Source organism: Apus apus, chromosome Z (genome assembly GCF_020740795.1).
Source record: "Apus apus isolate bApuApu2 chromosome Z, bApuApu2.pri.cur, whole genome shotgun sequence".
In the NCBI taxonomy this organism is placed as follows: Eukaryota; Metazoa; Chordata; class Aves; order Apodiformes; family Apodidae; genus Apus; species Apus apus.
The window spans coordinates 56,683,629-56,699,547 of record NC_067312.1 but is presented as its reverse complement, the minus strand read 5'-3'; the positions used below and the strand labels follow the sequence as shown (position 1 = coordinate 56,699,547).

Sequence of the window (15,919 nt, the reverse complement as noted above, 5' to 3'; positions counted from 1 at the left end):
GGGGCGGAAGCTGTGAGACTCCATGTCCCAGCAGGCACCGCGCCCCAGAACGGGGGCAGGAGGCCAAACCTGCCGCGAGGCGCGCTGGGAGTTGTAGTCCTCAAGGCTGCAGGACGGGGACTTGTGGCTCTCGCGATAGCCGGGCAGTGCGGCGTGTGGCGCGGCGGTTGCTGTGATACCGGCTGCGCGGTCTGCGGGGCTTCATGGCTGCGTGGGAGGCCGGTGAGGGGACGGGGCTGCTGCGCTCGGGACGCGGGGCGTGGGCGCCGCGAGGCATCCTGGCTTCCTAGCAGGGGTCGTTGCCGCTGCGGCGTCCGCTCCTCAGTGGCCACAGACGCCCCCGACTTGCTTAGAGACGGAGCGTTGTCGCCGGGGTTGGAGAGGCTTCCTGCCTGTTTGGGTTATGGCCTGCAGCACCTCAGGCTCACGGGTCCCTCCGGGCAGCTTCAGCGGTCGAGAAGCTGTCTGGTTCTGCGGCTGGGGAGGAGCTCCTCGAGGGGCTGGTGAAAGCTACCAGGGGTTTATCAGGGGTGGGTTTGCTCTGGTGGCTGGTGGTGCCTGAAGGATCGTTAACAGGCGACTCAAACGGGTATTAACAACAGCTATTCACTGGTTTATTTCGTGAGAGATTTGAGTTCTGCGGTCAGATTCTGGAACAAATGCCATAAAAATTAGCAAGACTTTTTAATTTAACAGTATACACTGAAGACTGAAGAGAGACTTCTGTTTCCCTTGACTGGTGGACCTTTTGTGGTCCTTTCTGAGCTCTGCCTCTGCCACATACTGTACTTTCCCAGAAAGAATGTGCTTTACAGATTTCTAAAGAAAACAAAATTCCATTTAATAGGGGGAAGAATTAATCTGGTAGTTTTAAAGAGCTTGTGCAAAGTAAGAGACTGTTCCTATCCTTCTTTCCAGTGAGACTTAAAAAAGGGAACAAATATGGCCAGCAGCCACAGACCTCCAATAGCTCGTCCTTCTTGGAGAGCAGGAATAGGACTGACCATAAGCCTACCTCTGCATCAAGGACTCCATCAGCAACCAGAATAGGAACAGGGGTATGTTAAAAAAATCTGAACGCTGACTTCAGTGTATTTAGATTTTTATCTTTTTGTTTGTTTGCTTTATTTGTTAATTTTTTAGCACCATACCTGGAGTGATACTTTCTTGGGAAGAATTTTAATATTTTAATTTTGTAGACAGCTTTGTTTTCTAACTTTGACTAAAAGAGGCCAAGGAGGTCTTGCATCACCTGGGAAACCTTAACAGTTTTACTGTTGCAGATAGAGGGAACAAATAACAGCTGCTCAAAGGTAAGCTCTTACTCTTCTGTGGCCTTTACTGAAGCTTTATTTATCTGAGGAGATGTGGATGCTGAAAGATTCTTACAGCAACAGTGTAGGGACTAACTTAAGTAATTACTTTGGCATTTGCATAAAGATAATAAATTCATAACTCAAATTTGGGAGGTTTGTGATTTTTCTTTTTTGTTTGTTTGTTTGTTATTTTCAATAGATGCCTCCTAGTACATCAAGACCTGGTTCTCGTGGTGTTTCTTCAACTACTGGAGGAGTCTTACCATCTCAGATTAAAGTTGCAGACCGCCCGGTGACTCAGCAGGGATTAAGTGGAATGAAAACTGCAGTGAAAGGTAATTTTAACAAAAAATAGCTATCAAGGTGTCTGCAAATGCTTTAAATAAATACTTATGTTTTAAAGGAAAACTTTTAATTGCTTTATAAATTGCAGAGTAAGTAGCTATGATTAACAGGAGCAGGAGAAAGGAAAGGAAGATTATAGCACCCCTTTTTTATTTTCTTTGCTCTGGGCAGTCAGAGAGGACAAAGGCTTTTCTGTGCCTTAGCTGTATTTTAAAATAATTCAAAAGAGCAGAACAGAATAAATTTGATCTTGTTCTGTCACTGCAGAATAATTAAAATACTTTGTTATATAGTAACTATTCATGTATCTGAAAGAGTAATGTTTCTCTTCACAAACCTAGAATTAATTTCTGGTTTTTTTTTTAATGAGGTAAAATCTGTTTAAGATCATTGAAAATATGGCAGTTCTCTGCAAGTTCTGCAGTTTGTTTTAATAATTTATAGTTCATCAAAATCAGTTGTTTTCTAATAAAATGTCATCTTACACTCCTTTGCCAGGTCCTCAGAGACAGATAATGGATAAAACATACTACTTAGGACTGCTGAGGTATGTCTTAACAACACATTTGTACTGGAGAAGGTTTAATGCTCAGTTCCCTTTCTGATATAAAGTTTATTGTGCTTAGCTGTAGCCTGGGTTAAGTGGTGTTGCCTTACAATGAAATCTGTCCTGTTATAGGAGTTAAGATATTTTGCATGTATTTTGTAGGAGGAAGGGATTGTTATGCTTATGTCCAAGTGCAAGTAGATTCCATTGACATTTTGTTTCTAGACTTGCTAAGTTAAATGTATTCACACAGTGTTAGTAACAGGAGGGTCAGTGATTTTGAGCTTCCACCTGTAGTGCTCAAGAGGTCTGATGACTCCATTTTAAGAAATAGCATCACAAACTAAGCATTTTTCAGTGTACAGTTCAAGTGGCTTACTTGGATGATACATTGAGCTAACACTGACAAAGACAAGGCCTTGTGGAACCTGTATTGCATACACTACTTTGCCAATTGTGTAATATTGCAGTATAGAATAATCAGTCCTAAAAGGTGTCATTTAAAATATGAATAATATCCACATTCTATGAAATCATACTGTGATTTTTTCCCCCAGTCCTGTCCATTTGAGAATAGTTCACATCTGTTTCACCAGCAGGGACAAAATCAAAACATTTTATTTCAGATCTGAGTTTTTTTACCAACTACTTAGGATTTTATCTGGTAGAACCGCTCTGCTTTTTTGGTCACTTTTTCAGCTCTATTTGAAATACTGATTTGAAACATGGTGCAGTGTGAGAAAGTGGTACTGATTGCATATCGCTTGTAGTAAAATATAATGTCACTTCTGTGTTGTGGTTTTACATTCAAATGTTAATGTTTTTTTTTCTTCATTTTTTGCAGAACCAAAACAAATGAACTCACAACAGAAATTAACAAGCTGCAGGAAGATGTAGATACTTACAAGCAAGAGAAATCTGTCTATTTGTCATATGAAAAAAGGTGAGATGTATTGCAGCTAATGCAGTACTAACTTTCTAAGTCACAAGGCTATTCTTGGGTAATGTGCAGGCTTCAAGAAAGTATTGAGAGTATTTTTTCATTATTTTATTTTTACATATACAAGTTGTCCCTTATTAAATTTGGCTTTCTGTTTTATATTTAGGGCAGAGGCTTTAGCTGATGAAATAAAGGAACTTCAAGGTCAAGTAGCAGACTACAACATGGTATGCTGCTGTTAGCTTTTGATACTGAATGTTCTCTCACTTTGTACTGCTTTTGCTTTACTTCAACATCTTTTTAATTGAGATTTCTCTGTAAAAATGTTTGGGTTTATTCAGCTATTGGAGAGGAAAAAGATGGAAACTAAAGAAGACAAAATTTTTCAGACATGCACTATACATGCATGCCATAATATGAGAAGCAGCTGAATATGGTTTAAAGAAATTGCTGCTGTGTAATATTTGTGGGTTTGGTACAGCTATATATAATGATGAATACTTCTGAAGACTAATTGAATAAGATTCCCAAATAATGTTTTTCTTCCTTGTGCAATAACAGAAAATGGTTCTGTTTTTCATTTATTTGGTCTGTAATTAGAGCAATAAGAGATTGGAATTTTGTCTCATTTCAGGTTGTGGATATACTTAATACCAATACAGATACTGCAGAAGTGATTAGAGAGTACAATATGGTAAGAATTAGAATATTTGCTATATTTGAACAGTGAAATGGTTTGTGTTATGTTCTTGATGCTTTCAACTTACGACATGTATAAAAAAACATGGCACTAAAATAAAACTTTCTTATTTCTTCCAGTTAAGTAAATCATAATATCAGCAATGTGTTTGTAGTGAGACAAATATCTGAAGTGTTACATTGACAGCCTTATGATAATTTTTTGTGGATTACATTTGAGAAAGCTGTCATCCCAACCCAAATTATGAGTGTTAAAATATATTCTTTATTGGACTTGGAAGCATAGAACACTAGCTTTATGAAGGGCAAATTCACTAGACTGCACTGTCTTACAAAGCTGCCTGGTCTTAAGGAATTATAGCATTATAGAATCATTTAGGTTGGAAAAGACCTTCAAGATCATCAAGTCCAACCTTCAACTCTACTCTGCCAGTTTCACTCCTAAACCATATGCCCAGACACCACATCTGTACAGCTTTTAAGTACATCAAGGAATGGTGATTCAGCCACCTCTCTGGGCAGCCTGTTTATTTCTCTTTTGTCTTCTGCCTTTTAAATTACTTCAGTGTAATAAATATCTAGTAGATTTCTGACATGGCCAACAACATAATCAATGAGCTTAGTCCTTCCTTTACATTCTTTCTTTAATTTCTAAAACAGTTAGGTTGTTCCTCTAAACATTAAGATGTGAGTGGCATTAAGCATGTTCCATTTCCTGTAACCACTTTGTCCATAAACAAAATAAGTTAGTTTTAGGAAAGGTTATTTTTGCAGCTTGAAAAAAATGCTTGAGTATTTCTTGGTCAAAACAATTTTTTGCCCCCCATATTTGATTGAAAAATGAAGTCACAGTGTCTGCATCATAAAGAGAAGAATGCTTTGCAAGTGTTATATTTTAATCTTGTTTATAGGCTTAAACAGTATTTTACTAAGTGTTCCAGGAATAGATCCCACAGTAATAGTGGGTTGAATTGTTACAAACTTGATCGTATTCCTTTTTCAAACATAGAAGTGCCTTCTTACTTTCTTTGGTTTCCAGTGGAAGACTGCAATTTCATAATGTTTTCCTTCAGTATTAACTGTGAAAAACCTCTGGAGCAGGCAGCTTCTGCTGCTCCTTCCTCTGCTTCATTCTGAGCAGCTTCTTGCTCATTTAGAGGAAACTTTGTGTATAAAATCTCTATCTTTAATATACACTACATCAAAATATCCTTTTTTTTTTTTTTAAAGTTAAAGGCTCAGAATGACCGAGACACTCAGAGTGTGGATAAAATTTTCACGGAAAGACAAGCGTAAGTACATTAACTGTATGCCTCTCCAAAGCTGTTAAAATGATAACTGAGCTTGGCAAAACTGAGGTGTTACCTAAATTGGAAATTCCTTAACAGTGTGATGCATGCCACAAGTGACACCCGCGCAGTTTTGTAGAAACATAGAATAATAGAATGGTTTGGGTTGGAAAGGATGTTAAATATTCTCTACTTTCACCACCCTGCAATGGCCAGGGACACCTCCCACTAGACCAGGTTGCTCAATATCCTGTCCAACCTGTCTTTAAAACTTCCAGGGATGGGACATCCACAATTTCCCTTGGCAACTTCTTGCAGCGTATCGCTACCCTCACACTAAAGAATTTCCTTCCAATGTCTAACCTAAATCTCCCCTCTTCCAGTTTTCATCCATTACCCCTTGTCATCTCACTACAAACCCTTGAAAAAAGTCCCTCCCCAGCTTTCCTGTAGGCCTCTTCAGGCACTGGAAGACCACTATAAGGTCTCCCTGAATGAAGCCTTCTCTTCTCCAGGCTGAACAACCCCAACTCTCAGCCCGTCTCCATCAGAGAGGTGCTCCAGCCCTCTGATCATCTGCCTGGCCCTCTGGACTTGCTCCAACAGCTCCATGTTCTTTTGTGCTGGGGACTCCAGAACTGGACCTAGTACTCCAGGCGGGGTCTCTCATGAAAGCTGAGTAGAGGGGAAGAATCAGCTCCCTTCACCTGCTGGCCATGCTTCTTTTGATGCCGCCCTGGACATGATTGGCTTTTTGGGCTGCAAGTGCACATTGCCGACTCATGTTGAGCTTCTCAATCAACCAACACCCCCAGGTCCTTTTGCTCAAGGCTGTTCTCAATCCATTCACCACCCAACCTGTATTTGTGCTTGAGATTGCCCCAAAGCAAGTGCAGGACCTTGCACTTGGCCTTGTTGAACTTCATGAGGTTGGCATGGGCCCCGCCTCTCAAGCATGTCAAGTCCCCCAGTTGACATTCTTTCCCTGCAGCATGTTGACTGCACCACGCAGCTTGGTGTCACCAGCACACTTGTTGGGGGTGCACTCAATGCCACTGCCTGTGTGAGAGACAAAGATGTTAAACAGCACTGGTCCTAGTACCAACCCTTGAGGAACATCTCTTGTCACTGCTCTCCATTTGATTGACTGCAGCTCCTTGAATGCAACCATCCAGCCCATTCCTTATGTACCAAGTGATCCATCCATCAAATCTGTATCTTTCCAATTTAGAGACCAGGAGGTCATGCAGAACAGTCTCAAAGGTTTTACACAAGTCCAGGTAGGTTATGTCAGTTGCACTGCCCTTGTCCGCCAATGCTGTGACCCCACTGTAGAAGGCCACCAGTTTGTCAGTCATGATTTGCCTGTGGTGAAGCCATGTTGGCTGTCACTAACCACCTCGTTTTCCATGTGCCTTAGCAGAGCCTTCAAGAGGATCTGCTCCATGATCTTGCCAGGCAGAGAGGTGAGACTGACTGGCTGTAGTTCCCTGGGTCTTCTTTCCTTCCCTTTTTGCAAATGGGGGTTATGTTTCCCCTTTTCCAGTCGGTGGGAACTTCACCAGACTTGCATGACTTCTGAAATATGGTGGAAAGCAGCTTTTCAGCTTCATCTGCCAGACCCCTCAGGAGCCATGGAGGGATGTCTTCAGGTCCCATGGACTTGTGCATTTTCAGGTTCTTTAAATGGTTTTGAACCAGCTCTTCTCCTACAGTGAGTGCATTTCCCTTCTCCAAGTCCCTGCGTTTGCCTTCTGCAACTTTGGTGGTGTGGCCTGAGCCCTTGCTGGTGAAGACAGAGGCAGAAAAGTCACCAAGTACCTCAGCCTTCTCCATGTCCTGTGTGACCAGGTCTCTTGTTTTCTTTCTGGATAGGACCCACATTTTCCCTAGTCTTTTTTTCTTCACTGGTGTACCTATAGAAGCCTTTCTTGTTATCCTTGGTGTGCTGGCCAGTTTTAATGCTGTCTAGGCTTTAGCTTTAATAATCTGATCCCTGGCTGCTTCGAGGTCTTCTTTGTACTTCTCCCAGTCTACCCATCCTTGCTTCTACCCTTCTCACCTATCATTCGTGACTATACATTAGTGCCAGGCTGCAGCTGGAGTTCCCAGCATTGAAATCTTCTGAGTAACTTCTGTGGAGGTACTTACCGTGTCATGTCATATCATGCAGTAGGATTTACTTGGTAGTGGAGACTCCCATCTTTTGGCAACCTGCTGTCAAGTTCCTGAGTTTCAGAGGTTTTATTGTGGAGTAGCAGAGTGAGGAAACCAAGTAGAACTGATATTCCTTTCTGGTACAGTAAGGATGTGTGGAGAGGAAGACAAGGACAGTATGATTATGGTGGTAAGAATTTGTAAGCCATGAGAATGGCTTGTGTAGTGATAGGCTGAGAGGTCAGTTTCTGAGATGTTTCATTTAGGGACAGGAGCTGTGCAGGAGAGAGAGATACAATCCTCCCTGTTGCTGATAGGAGCAATCTCATCAATGAGATTTTATATATAAATAAGCACTTAAAAAAATAAGTTACCATTTAATAGTAAGTCAATTTTCAATAATACTGTGCTTTTCAACAGCTCAAAAATGTATCTATTTTATACTCCTGAATGGATTTCTAAGCATTAGGAAAATACGAAGAGGTAAGGCTCGGTTCAGCAGCAAACTGGGAGATAAAGGCATTAGATAGGCAGTAATGATAATTTATTGTTGTACTTCATGTAGACACATTTCAGGGAATGGAGCAGTCACCCTTTCTTGCGCTGGTAATTTGAGTTAAAAAAAAAGCATCAAATGCACTGTTCTCTGTGTTAGTTTTGCATAACAGACTACTGAGCTGTGGCACCGTTGATTTGGATTCAGTCCCCAGTGTGGCTATGGCTTGCTTCAGCATTTTAGGGAAATGATTTTTCCTTTCTGGACTTCTTCATATAAAAAGCGTTAGTGATTATGCCAACTTTACAAGCTATTTTGTAAAGATGTGTTCATGTTATGTAATATGTAGTTAGCTTTCTCCTCCACAATAAACAACCAAATAGGCTTTTTTAATAAAAAGTGGCTTATAAGTATTTTTTGCATGTTTTTAAATATTTGGTGTAGCCCTAATGCATGCACATCAGATTTTTTAGCTTCTTAATTTATGCAGCAAAACCTTGTTAAGGATTTGATGAGATGAAAGGATTCGGACTGCTTAGCTTCATTTTGTATTGGACATAAGTACTGTAATATGAAAGTACAGTGCACTACAGTTTTGAAAAGTCAGTTCATCATCCACTGTTTGACGTTAACTCTCCTCATTTACTTAAGAATCTATATATTTGTCCTCAATATATCCATCTTCCTCAGGCACAAATTTATGAATTTTCTCAAAGATTACTATGGGCTCTTCATTGCTTGTGCTCGATGCTGTAGGAGAAGAACTCATGTCCGCTGAGAACTCCTGTTCAAAGATTTCTGAGTTATTTTCTTGCAGGCGGCGGTGCCTGTAGCTGATCACATAGTGATACCATGCCGGGCATTTTACAGCAGTAAAAATCAGGAGTGTAGTGCCTAGGACAAGCCCTAGGACACCTGCTAGGAAGGTCCAGCTTTTCCCAAGTGGGTACTCTTGAAAACAGACAGGAAAAAAAGAAGAGTCATCTTCATGAGGAATAGCAGCAGGAACTCCAGGATTATTTTTTTCATAGGTCGAGAACACACAAAATAAACAATTATAAGGGAATTAAGGAATGTCTCCAAAGCTTCAGGAGAATGTTACTGCTTTGCACATGCTTCTCCTGTTTCCTGGCAATATAAATCTGCCATGCATATTTATAAAAATTAAGTAATAGTTTCAAAGTCAGATAAAGTTCTGGGAATATACAAAATATTTTTTTTTTTTTCTTCAAAATTTAAATTCAAAGATTGGGCTTTGGGAAAAATACAAAATCAGTAATTTACTTCAAATTCTATTTCCCAGGCCTAAATTTCTGTATTGTGATTATGTCTGCATCGTAAAAGATTCAGGTTTTTGTTTGGTATGTCCTTTCAGTTGCATTTCTTTTATCATAACCATTTCAATGGACTGTCGTTGCCAGAAGTCTTTCTTTACAGGCTGGTTGTGTGCAGTGGGCACTGTCATAAAATAGATTATATCTGCTACAGCAAAAGGAATCTGTGGTAGTGGTGGCTTACAGTTTTTGTATGTACCTGGAGACTGATACTGCTTCTGCTTCAGCCAGAAGCAACAAGTAAAGCATATTGGTATGGAAGAGTGGAGTAGTACATCAGTTTTCATATAAGAAAAAAATAAATCCATTACCAAAATAATAGCTGGAGTATTACAGAGTGATGATGGAATTAAAGTGAAAAGGTGAAGAAAAATAAGGAGACTATCAACAAATATGGCATGGTCATATCTGTGTCCTTTACACTGAACTCAGTTGAGGACAGGACTAAAACTAGTAGGCTCACTAATTCACTTTGTAAGAAGACAGAGACATCTACAAAGCAGTTAGTTTGGAAGAAGTAGTTGATTTTCTAAAAAGATGTTTCCCTAGTTCTGTTAGGCAGAGATCTGGACAATTACCTGAATTTCAAGCCTTTGAAATTACATCATCATTTTCTAGTATCATTTGATAATTTAAATGTGGTTTATCCATTTTTAACACTTACTCAGTAGAGCCTAACATTTGCCATAATTTGCATACCATCTGCCAAAACCTGAAAGTACGCGTGTTCCATAACCCTGCATTTTATGGAGGAATTACAGTGTACTAGGAGTACAAACTGATACTGGCTTGTATAAACTACCAGTTTTCGTATGAAATTACAGAACAACAAATCAAACAGCTTGTAAGCAGTAAAACAAAATATCATTATAGTACCTGCATGTGTTTCATTGTTTTCAGTGATGTTGTTTGGAGTCAGAGTTGTTAGTAGTTCGCTACTTTTAAGCTTAATGGCATAAGTGGATGTTTCAGGGTTTTCTGAAGAAGATTCTGCAGTTTTGCAGTCAGCTAGTTTGATAGGTGCCATCTTGATGGAGAGTTTTTCCATGGTTGCTGGGAATGTGCATGTGGTATTGCTTTCATTTTCTGTGAATGTGAGCAGTGGAAAGGTATAAGATATTGTTAAATAAAAAAAAAAATGTTCATGGATAGCTAATATATTACTGCAAAATACATATAAGTTGATGGTGGATATTATCCAGATCAGGAAAAAAAAAAAAAAGAAGAAAAAAGAAAAAGCTGTTTGATATAAACAAGTATGAAATGCTGCTCTTAGCAAAACTTACCCATTGTCACATTGGAGGCAGTTAGCCATGTCTGTAAATCAAGAAGGTCACAGGAACAAGTCCATGGGTTTCCAGCTAAAACAATTTTAATCAATTTAAAAGATGATTTTATACTGAAAGAGTTTAGAAAGTTATGCTGTAGATTTAAAATTGTCAGACTTTTTAGAGACATAAATACATCTGAATCTAGTTGAGAAATCTTGTTATAAGACAGATTCAACACTGACAGTTTGTTTAATCCAGCAAATGCTGCTTTATGCACTGTTCTAATTTGGTTGTTGCTGATATCCAGAAGTAAGAGTTTCGTCAGGTTGTAGAAGCTGTTATTGTACAGTATGGTAATCAAATTTTCATTAATATAAAGTTCAGTGAGGTTAATTAAACTTTGAAGAATCTCTTTCTCGCTGTCTTTTAAAGTGATGTTATTATTTTTGAGGCTTAACTTAGTAACATTTTGGAAAAGTTTAGTGGAGATATTAGAGAGGTTCTTTCCAGACTCCTCACAGGTGACCTGTTGAAAAAAAGACAATGACAACAATTAAAAACTGCAGATAATTCTGATGATGATAGTGTCTCAGGGATGACTGTTAAGGCCATGAAAAATCATTCTTGTATTTTGTAATGCCAGCACTTTAAAGCAAAAGGTTTTACTTAATGTACTCATTGTCTGGTGATACAGGGTAAATGACTCCCAGTGTATAGAGACCTGGAGTTCTAGATCACCTCATGCTTAAACTCTGTTTCAGATGCAAGGCTCTTGAAGTGATCATCATGCAATATATAATTAGCTTGGCAATCTGTTTGAAGTTAGTAGGGCTATCTGTTTTAGAAATGTGAAGTTAGGCTGGGTAGAAAAAGTATTCCTTTTTCGCATTTTCAGGAAAGAAGGTGACAGAGGAAGTCAATTCCAGGCTGAAAATTAGTTCAAGTATGCTTTTTCAAATGTGTTTTGTTTTAAAACCAGCTGTGTTTACTCTCTAAAACATCTTTGGAGCAGACCTGCAACAAAACATTTAGTATAATTATTTATTATAAATATAGTGCTCAAATGAATTTTGTTTTTCTGGGTTGAAGTCTTTACTCTCAATACTTTGGAGTGTTTTTGTTTTCTGAAGAGTAGATTTCTTTATATGTATTTGTATTCATCACTGCAGAATACAGGTCAGTGTCAAGGTACTTGAAATGCCTTTAAAGGAGATTCTAAGTATTGGAAACAGCTTGGTTGTATTATCCCTCTTCCTAAATAAGTAGCCTATGTTCATCTTGTTACTTCTGTGACCACATAGAGTTAGATAGCTTATGTAGTGGGATGCCTTTTTTACATTGTATATACCCATTGTGTGTTTGTTTTATTCTTCCTGTTTGTCCCAAAGATGAGTAATCAAACAGTAGATACATTTTGGGCCTGCAGGTGGCGGGTCAGAGCAAGTAGCACTTAACATTTGACTCTTTTAATCAAGAATTCTTCGTTCCCGCCCATTCCCCAATAAATACAAAATCCAGTAAATCGAACTCTGAAAAAAATGTTTACAATTTCTGATATATATTTGAACCTGACTTGGGCAAGGGCCAACTCAATAAATCTCTCTAACTTGAGCAGTAGTTGGCCTTGTTGCTTTTTAGGTCTATTCCAAAATGATGTAAAGATAAAGGAGACACTCCTGTTGTCTACAGAGTGATTTGACTGAGATATAAAACCATCTCAAATGTGTTTCAGTGTTATTTACCCAGCTGCAATGACTACCAGCAGCTAATTGTCCATCTCACAGGAAACCACACCTTCTTAATTGTCTCTGTGTCATTCTTTTTTAGGAATTTTGTGTTTACAAGGTAGTTTTTAAAATGCCTTTGGGGTCTAGCGTGTCTCTCAAAAGTAAAGGTAATTTGCATGCATACAAAACTTACAGTTTGAGCAGCAGTGTTGCAGTCAGCAGTGACTGGATTAAAAAACAGTGTTCCAGCCCAGATCACAAACCAAGAGAATTTCATGTTTCGAGCCTAAAGGAAAACAACACTTCTGTATAACAAGACCAGAATACCAGTGTCTTCTGTAGTGGTAGTTTAACAATTTAATAGATGTCATTATTTCAATGCTAATATAGTAAATATTGTGCCGTATAAATACTATGAAATTTAAAATTAAGATAGATTATCAAAATTAATTTATTCAGCTTTCACTTAATTCAGCCAAACCTAAAATCCAGTGAGCAGGCTGTATCAACAGATACTAAACTGATAGATTAATCAAGTTAATAGGGAACAGTTTTCTAAATGCATAAAACAAATAGGCAGCGTTGTACTAATTAATATCACTGTTAAAGCAATTAAGGGTACTAGAGCACTATGATAGGAGTAAATGGCAGAAAGTATTCAGGTTTGCATGCTGTCCCTACATAATCTCATTTGTTGCCACTGACAGGGGCAGAATACTGTACTAGATGGATTGTTGGTTTCTCTGGTCAAATTTCTCTTATGTTCTTATGTAAGTTATTAATAATATTTAAAAAATATTTTTAAATAGTAGATTGATCTTCTAATCTCTTTATTATCCACAATGTAACATATATCTTGTGACATAAACCTGGACCTCTCTATTATGAAGGTGTAGTTGTTTCTCAGGTCTTTGAAACTAAGTAAACATGGTTCAGTCTCTTGTGTTAGAGTTTTTGTACAGATTTTAACCTTTTTTTTGAGAGTCAGGAAAGCTTTTCTGACAAATGGTATTCACTGTACCATGAACATCCCTAAGAGAAAGTGTCACTCATCCATCCCCTTTGAATCAGGTGTTATTTGCAATAACTACTAATTCTGAACAGGAATGTGAAATCATCTCTGTCAGATGTTAAATCAGACCCTGTTTATGCCAGTCTTGAGTTAAAATGTTATGTGAAAGGTAGATTATCTCTTCATTTTTACAGTTTTTTCATAAAAATCTGAAGAGAAAAGGGAGTGTGCTAAGTGAATCTCATTATCTCCTTCCCACATTTCCATCTTCTGGGTTAAAAAAGACCCAGAAATAAGGTGTAAGATAGAGGTGCAAGGTTTAATTACCTATTGTATCTTGAACCGTAGAGAGTATTCCCTGAATTTAACATAGAAAAGGGGGGGAAATTGCAAAAGCAAGGTCAGTTGCATGAACAATGCTAAACGTAGGCATCCAGTCAGATTTAACAGACCTTCCACCAATCCTTGAAAAGAGTGGCAGAAGGCGTTTGCTCATCATTATGGAGTAGATGAGGTCACAGGAAAATTGGTCTATACATTTGTGTGTCTGAAGGCTGACGTTACTCACCTAGCTGAATCAGCCTGGAAGCATACTGACTTCTTGGAAAGGATAATATAAATGATGCTTAATACTGCTCAAAGATACTATATTTCTGTTGCTTTTGGACATTTATATTAAATAAAGAAAGTTTGTAACCCTTTTTGTTGGATGTTATCAGGGGCGGGGACAAGGGCTACTAGCAGCAGCATCCACTGAGGTGTTATATTCTGTGTTAGGTATTGTTTTTGTCTGTGATGGTACTCGTGGCCTGCCTATTTTTGGAGCCAGTATGTGTATTGCTAGTGGAAAACATGATGCAGTTTGAGAATTCCTGATATAGACTATCTTAACAGTGTTAGATCTCATTTCTTACTTGAACCTTAAACATACCACTTCCAAGATGTTCAGAAGCAGACTGGACCTTAACCAGGCAATGTAGAAATACAGATTGATAGTATGATTGTAGTTTGCAGGTTTGAAGAAAAAGACTGTATTTATTAGAGTGGGGAAAAGATATTAAAATGCTGTTTTAAAAATTAGTCTGTAAGTTAATAACAAGTTAAAAAATAGAAGTTCGTTTTTTGTCAAAACTTCAAGTAGAAAGTTGAAATATCTGAGTGAAGGGGATGCCATTAATTTGGGAAAAAACTTTTCCTGTCTAAAAATTCATTCTACAGATGTCTAAGTCAAAACCATTGTTCCTATTTTTTAATTAAGTTTCTACAGAAAACTAGGTGTTTCTTACAACTTTTATTTCCTGCATTGCGTGTGTAGGAACATATAATCAGTAGAAGAACAGGAAGGTACCTGTAATTTTAATTGCAGTTTAGATTTTTACTAGAACTAGACTTTAAGAATTGCTGTTTAAGTTAATTGCTTTGGAAAGAAACTCAGCCTGGCAATACATTGGTAATACCTGGGCATTTTCTTGTAATGAAAATGGTTTTCTTAAAAAGCTTTCCATTGAGAACTTTTGGACATTTTATAATTTAATAGTAATGTAAACCTCTTGTTTTTCTCACATTTGTGAGTAAAAAGGCAGATTTGGGGTGGTAATTGAGTTTGTATAATGAAGTAGTCTGTTTTTCAGCGTAGAAGCAGACTGTTTTCTGGCTTTCTACTGGAGTACAATTTACCCAACAACTTGACATGTCCAAGGTTCATAGTAAATCCTGAAGTTTTATTTTATCTCAAGATGTATTTGTTTCCAGTCTAGCAACAAAGTTCTACTAATAAATCTTCTTCTATGTTTTGAAAAAGGCTTGCTAAGTGTCTTACCTTTCTGTTGCTTCTTAAAGGCAGCATATGTACACACATGTAGATTTTCCAATGCACTGAGAAGTAATGTGGTGCAACAGCTCTTCTTGTTCAACCTTTGTACTTGATAAATAAGCAGGCAGTGTAAAAAAAAAAAAAATAATACACCTAGAAAATCCTTGGCAAAAGATTTACTAGGTTGAGCAACTCATTATAATCATCTTGGATTTAATTGGATCTGCAGGCAGTGAAGTCTAATAGTGGTATGCCTAAGTGTCAAACTCCATGTCATACAGGAAGCACTGAGTTAAATTGCCACAGGGAATTTACAAGCAAGTTGGGTTACAACCAATTAAAGAAATGCTGGAAATGGAAAAAGAGTTTCATTTTTTATCTGATGAATGGTAAAATGAAGAAAATGTCAAGATATTTGCATACTGAAGTAGAGGTTTGGAAACATCATGATCAGAGGAGCTGCAGGGTATGATATGTAAAGCAAATTATTTACAAAGAAATACAAGCACTTAGAGACATCTTTTGTATGGGCTGTATTTCAGGAAGACATTCTAAAAACAAATGATGCTTGCTCTTGAGAACGACTCTACTTGACAGTTAATTGAGAGGATGTCTATGTGCAGGTTGAAAAAGGGATAATATTGATATACAATATTATTGGTATTGATAATATTCATGTATCAATAATATATCAATAATATTGATATACAATATTATTGGTTCAATATTTTTTTTCTTCTGTTGATGCTCATTCTGTCCAATGTGCAGCATCAAACTAAAACATGGTTCAGTCTCTTCCCATTGTTCTTAAAGCCCCATCCAACCTGGTCTTGAAGACTTCTGGGGAGGGGACATCCACAGCTGCCCTGAGCAACACATTCCAGTGTCACACCACCCTAACAGTGAAGAATTTCCTCCTAATGTCTGGCCTAAATCTCACCTCTTCCAGTTTAAAACAATTACCCCTTTTCCT

At 38.0% G+C, this 15,919-nt stretch overlaps 2 protein-coding genes across 2 annotated transcripts in view; one reads left to right on the top strand and one right to left on the bottom strand.

Moving 5' to 3' along the window:
- The first annotated feature begins 154 nt into the window (after positions 1 to 154).
- The window catches only part of IFT74 (intraflagellar transport 74), a 38,522-nt gene continuing 22,757 nt past the window's right edge, over positions 155 to 15,919 (top strand). Inside the window, 9 exon segments of the mRNA XM_051643698.1 lie at positions 155 to 222; positions 919 to 1,003; positions 1,006 to 1,058; positions 1,516 to 1,651; positions 2,160 to 2,208; positions 3,053 to 3,151; positions 3,315 to 3,375; positions 3,783 to 3,842; positions 5,078 to 5,139. Of these exon segments, the coding sequence (XP_051499658.1) occupies positions 943 to 1,003; positions 1,006 to 1,058; positions 1,516 to 1,651; positions 2,160 to 2,208; positions 3,053 to 3,151; positions 3,315 to 3,375; positions 3,783 to 3,842; positions 5,078 to 5,139 (581 nt within the window). The 5' untranslated portion in view covers positions 155 to 222; positions 919 to 942.
- LRRC19 (leucine rich repeat containing 19) lies at positions 7,821 to 15,014 on the bottom strand. The gene is made up of 5 exons (XM_051643699.1): positions 14,953 to 15,014; positions 12,315 to 12,407; positions 10,410 to 10,920; positions 10,000 to 10,209; positions 7,821 to 8,740 (listed from the first exon to the last, which is right to left on the bottom strand). The coding sequence occupies exons 1-5, from the start codon at positions 14,989 to 14,991 to the stop codon at positions 8,436 to 8,438; spliced, it is 1,158 nt and encodes a 385-aa protein (XP_051499659.1). The 5' UTR covers positions 14,992 to 15,014; the 3' UTR covers positions 7,821 to 8,435.

Bases quoted from the DNA above. Each gene is read 5' to 3' on its own strand.
- LRRC19 (XM_051643699.1), bottom strand. From the start codon at position 14,991: ATGTGTGTACATATGCTGCCTTTAAGAAGCAACAGAAAG. The intron at 10,210-10,409 runs GTAAGTTTTGCT...TCACATTCACAG, and splicing joins TGCCTCCAATGTGACAATGG to AAAATGAAAGCAATACCACA. The intron at 8,741-9,999 runs GTACTATAATGA...TCTGTTTTCAAG, and splicing joins AAACAATGAAACACATGCAG to AGTACCCACTTGGGAAAAGC.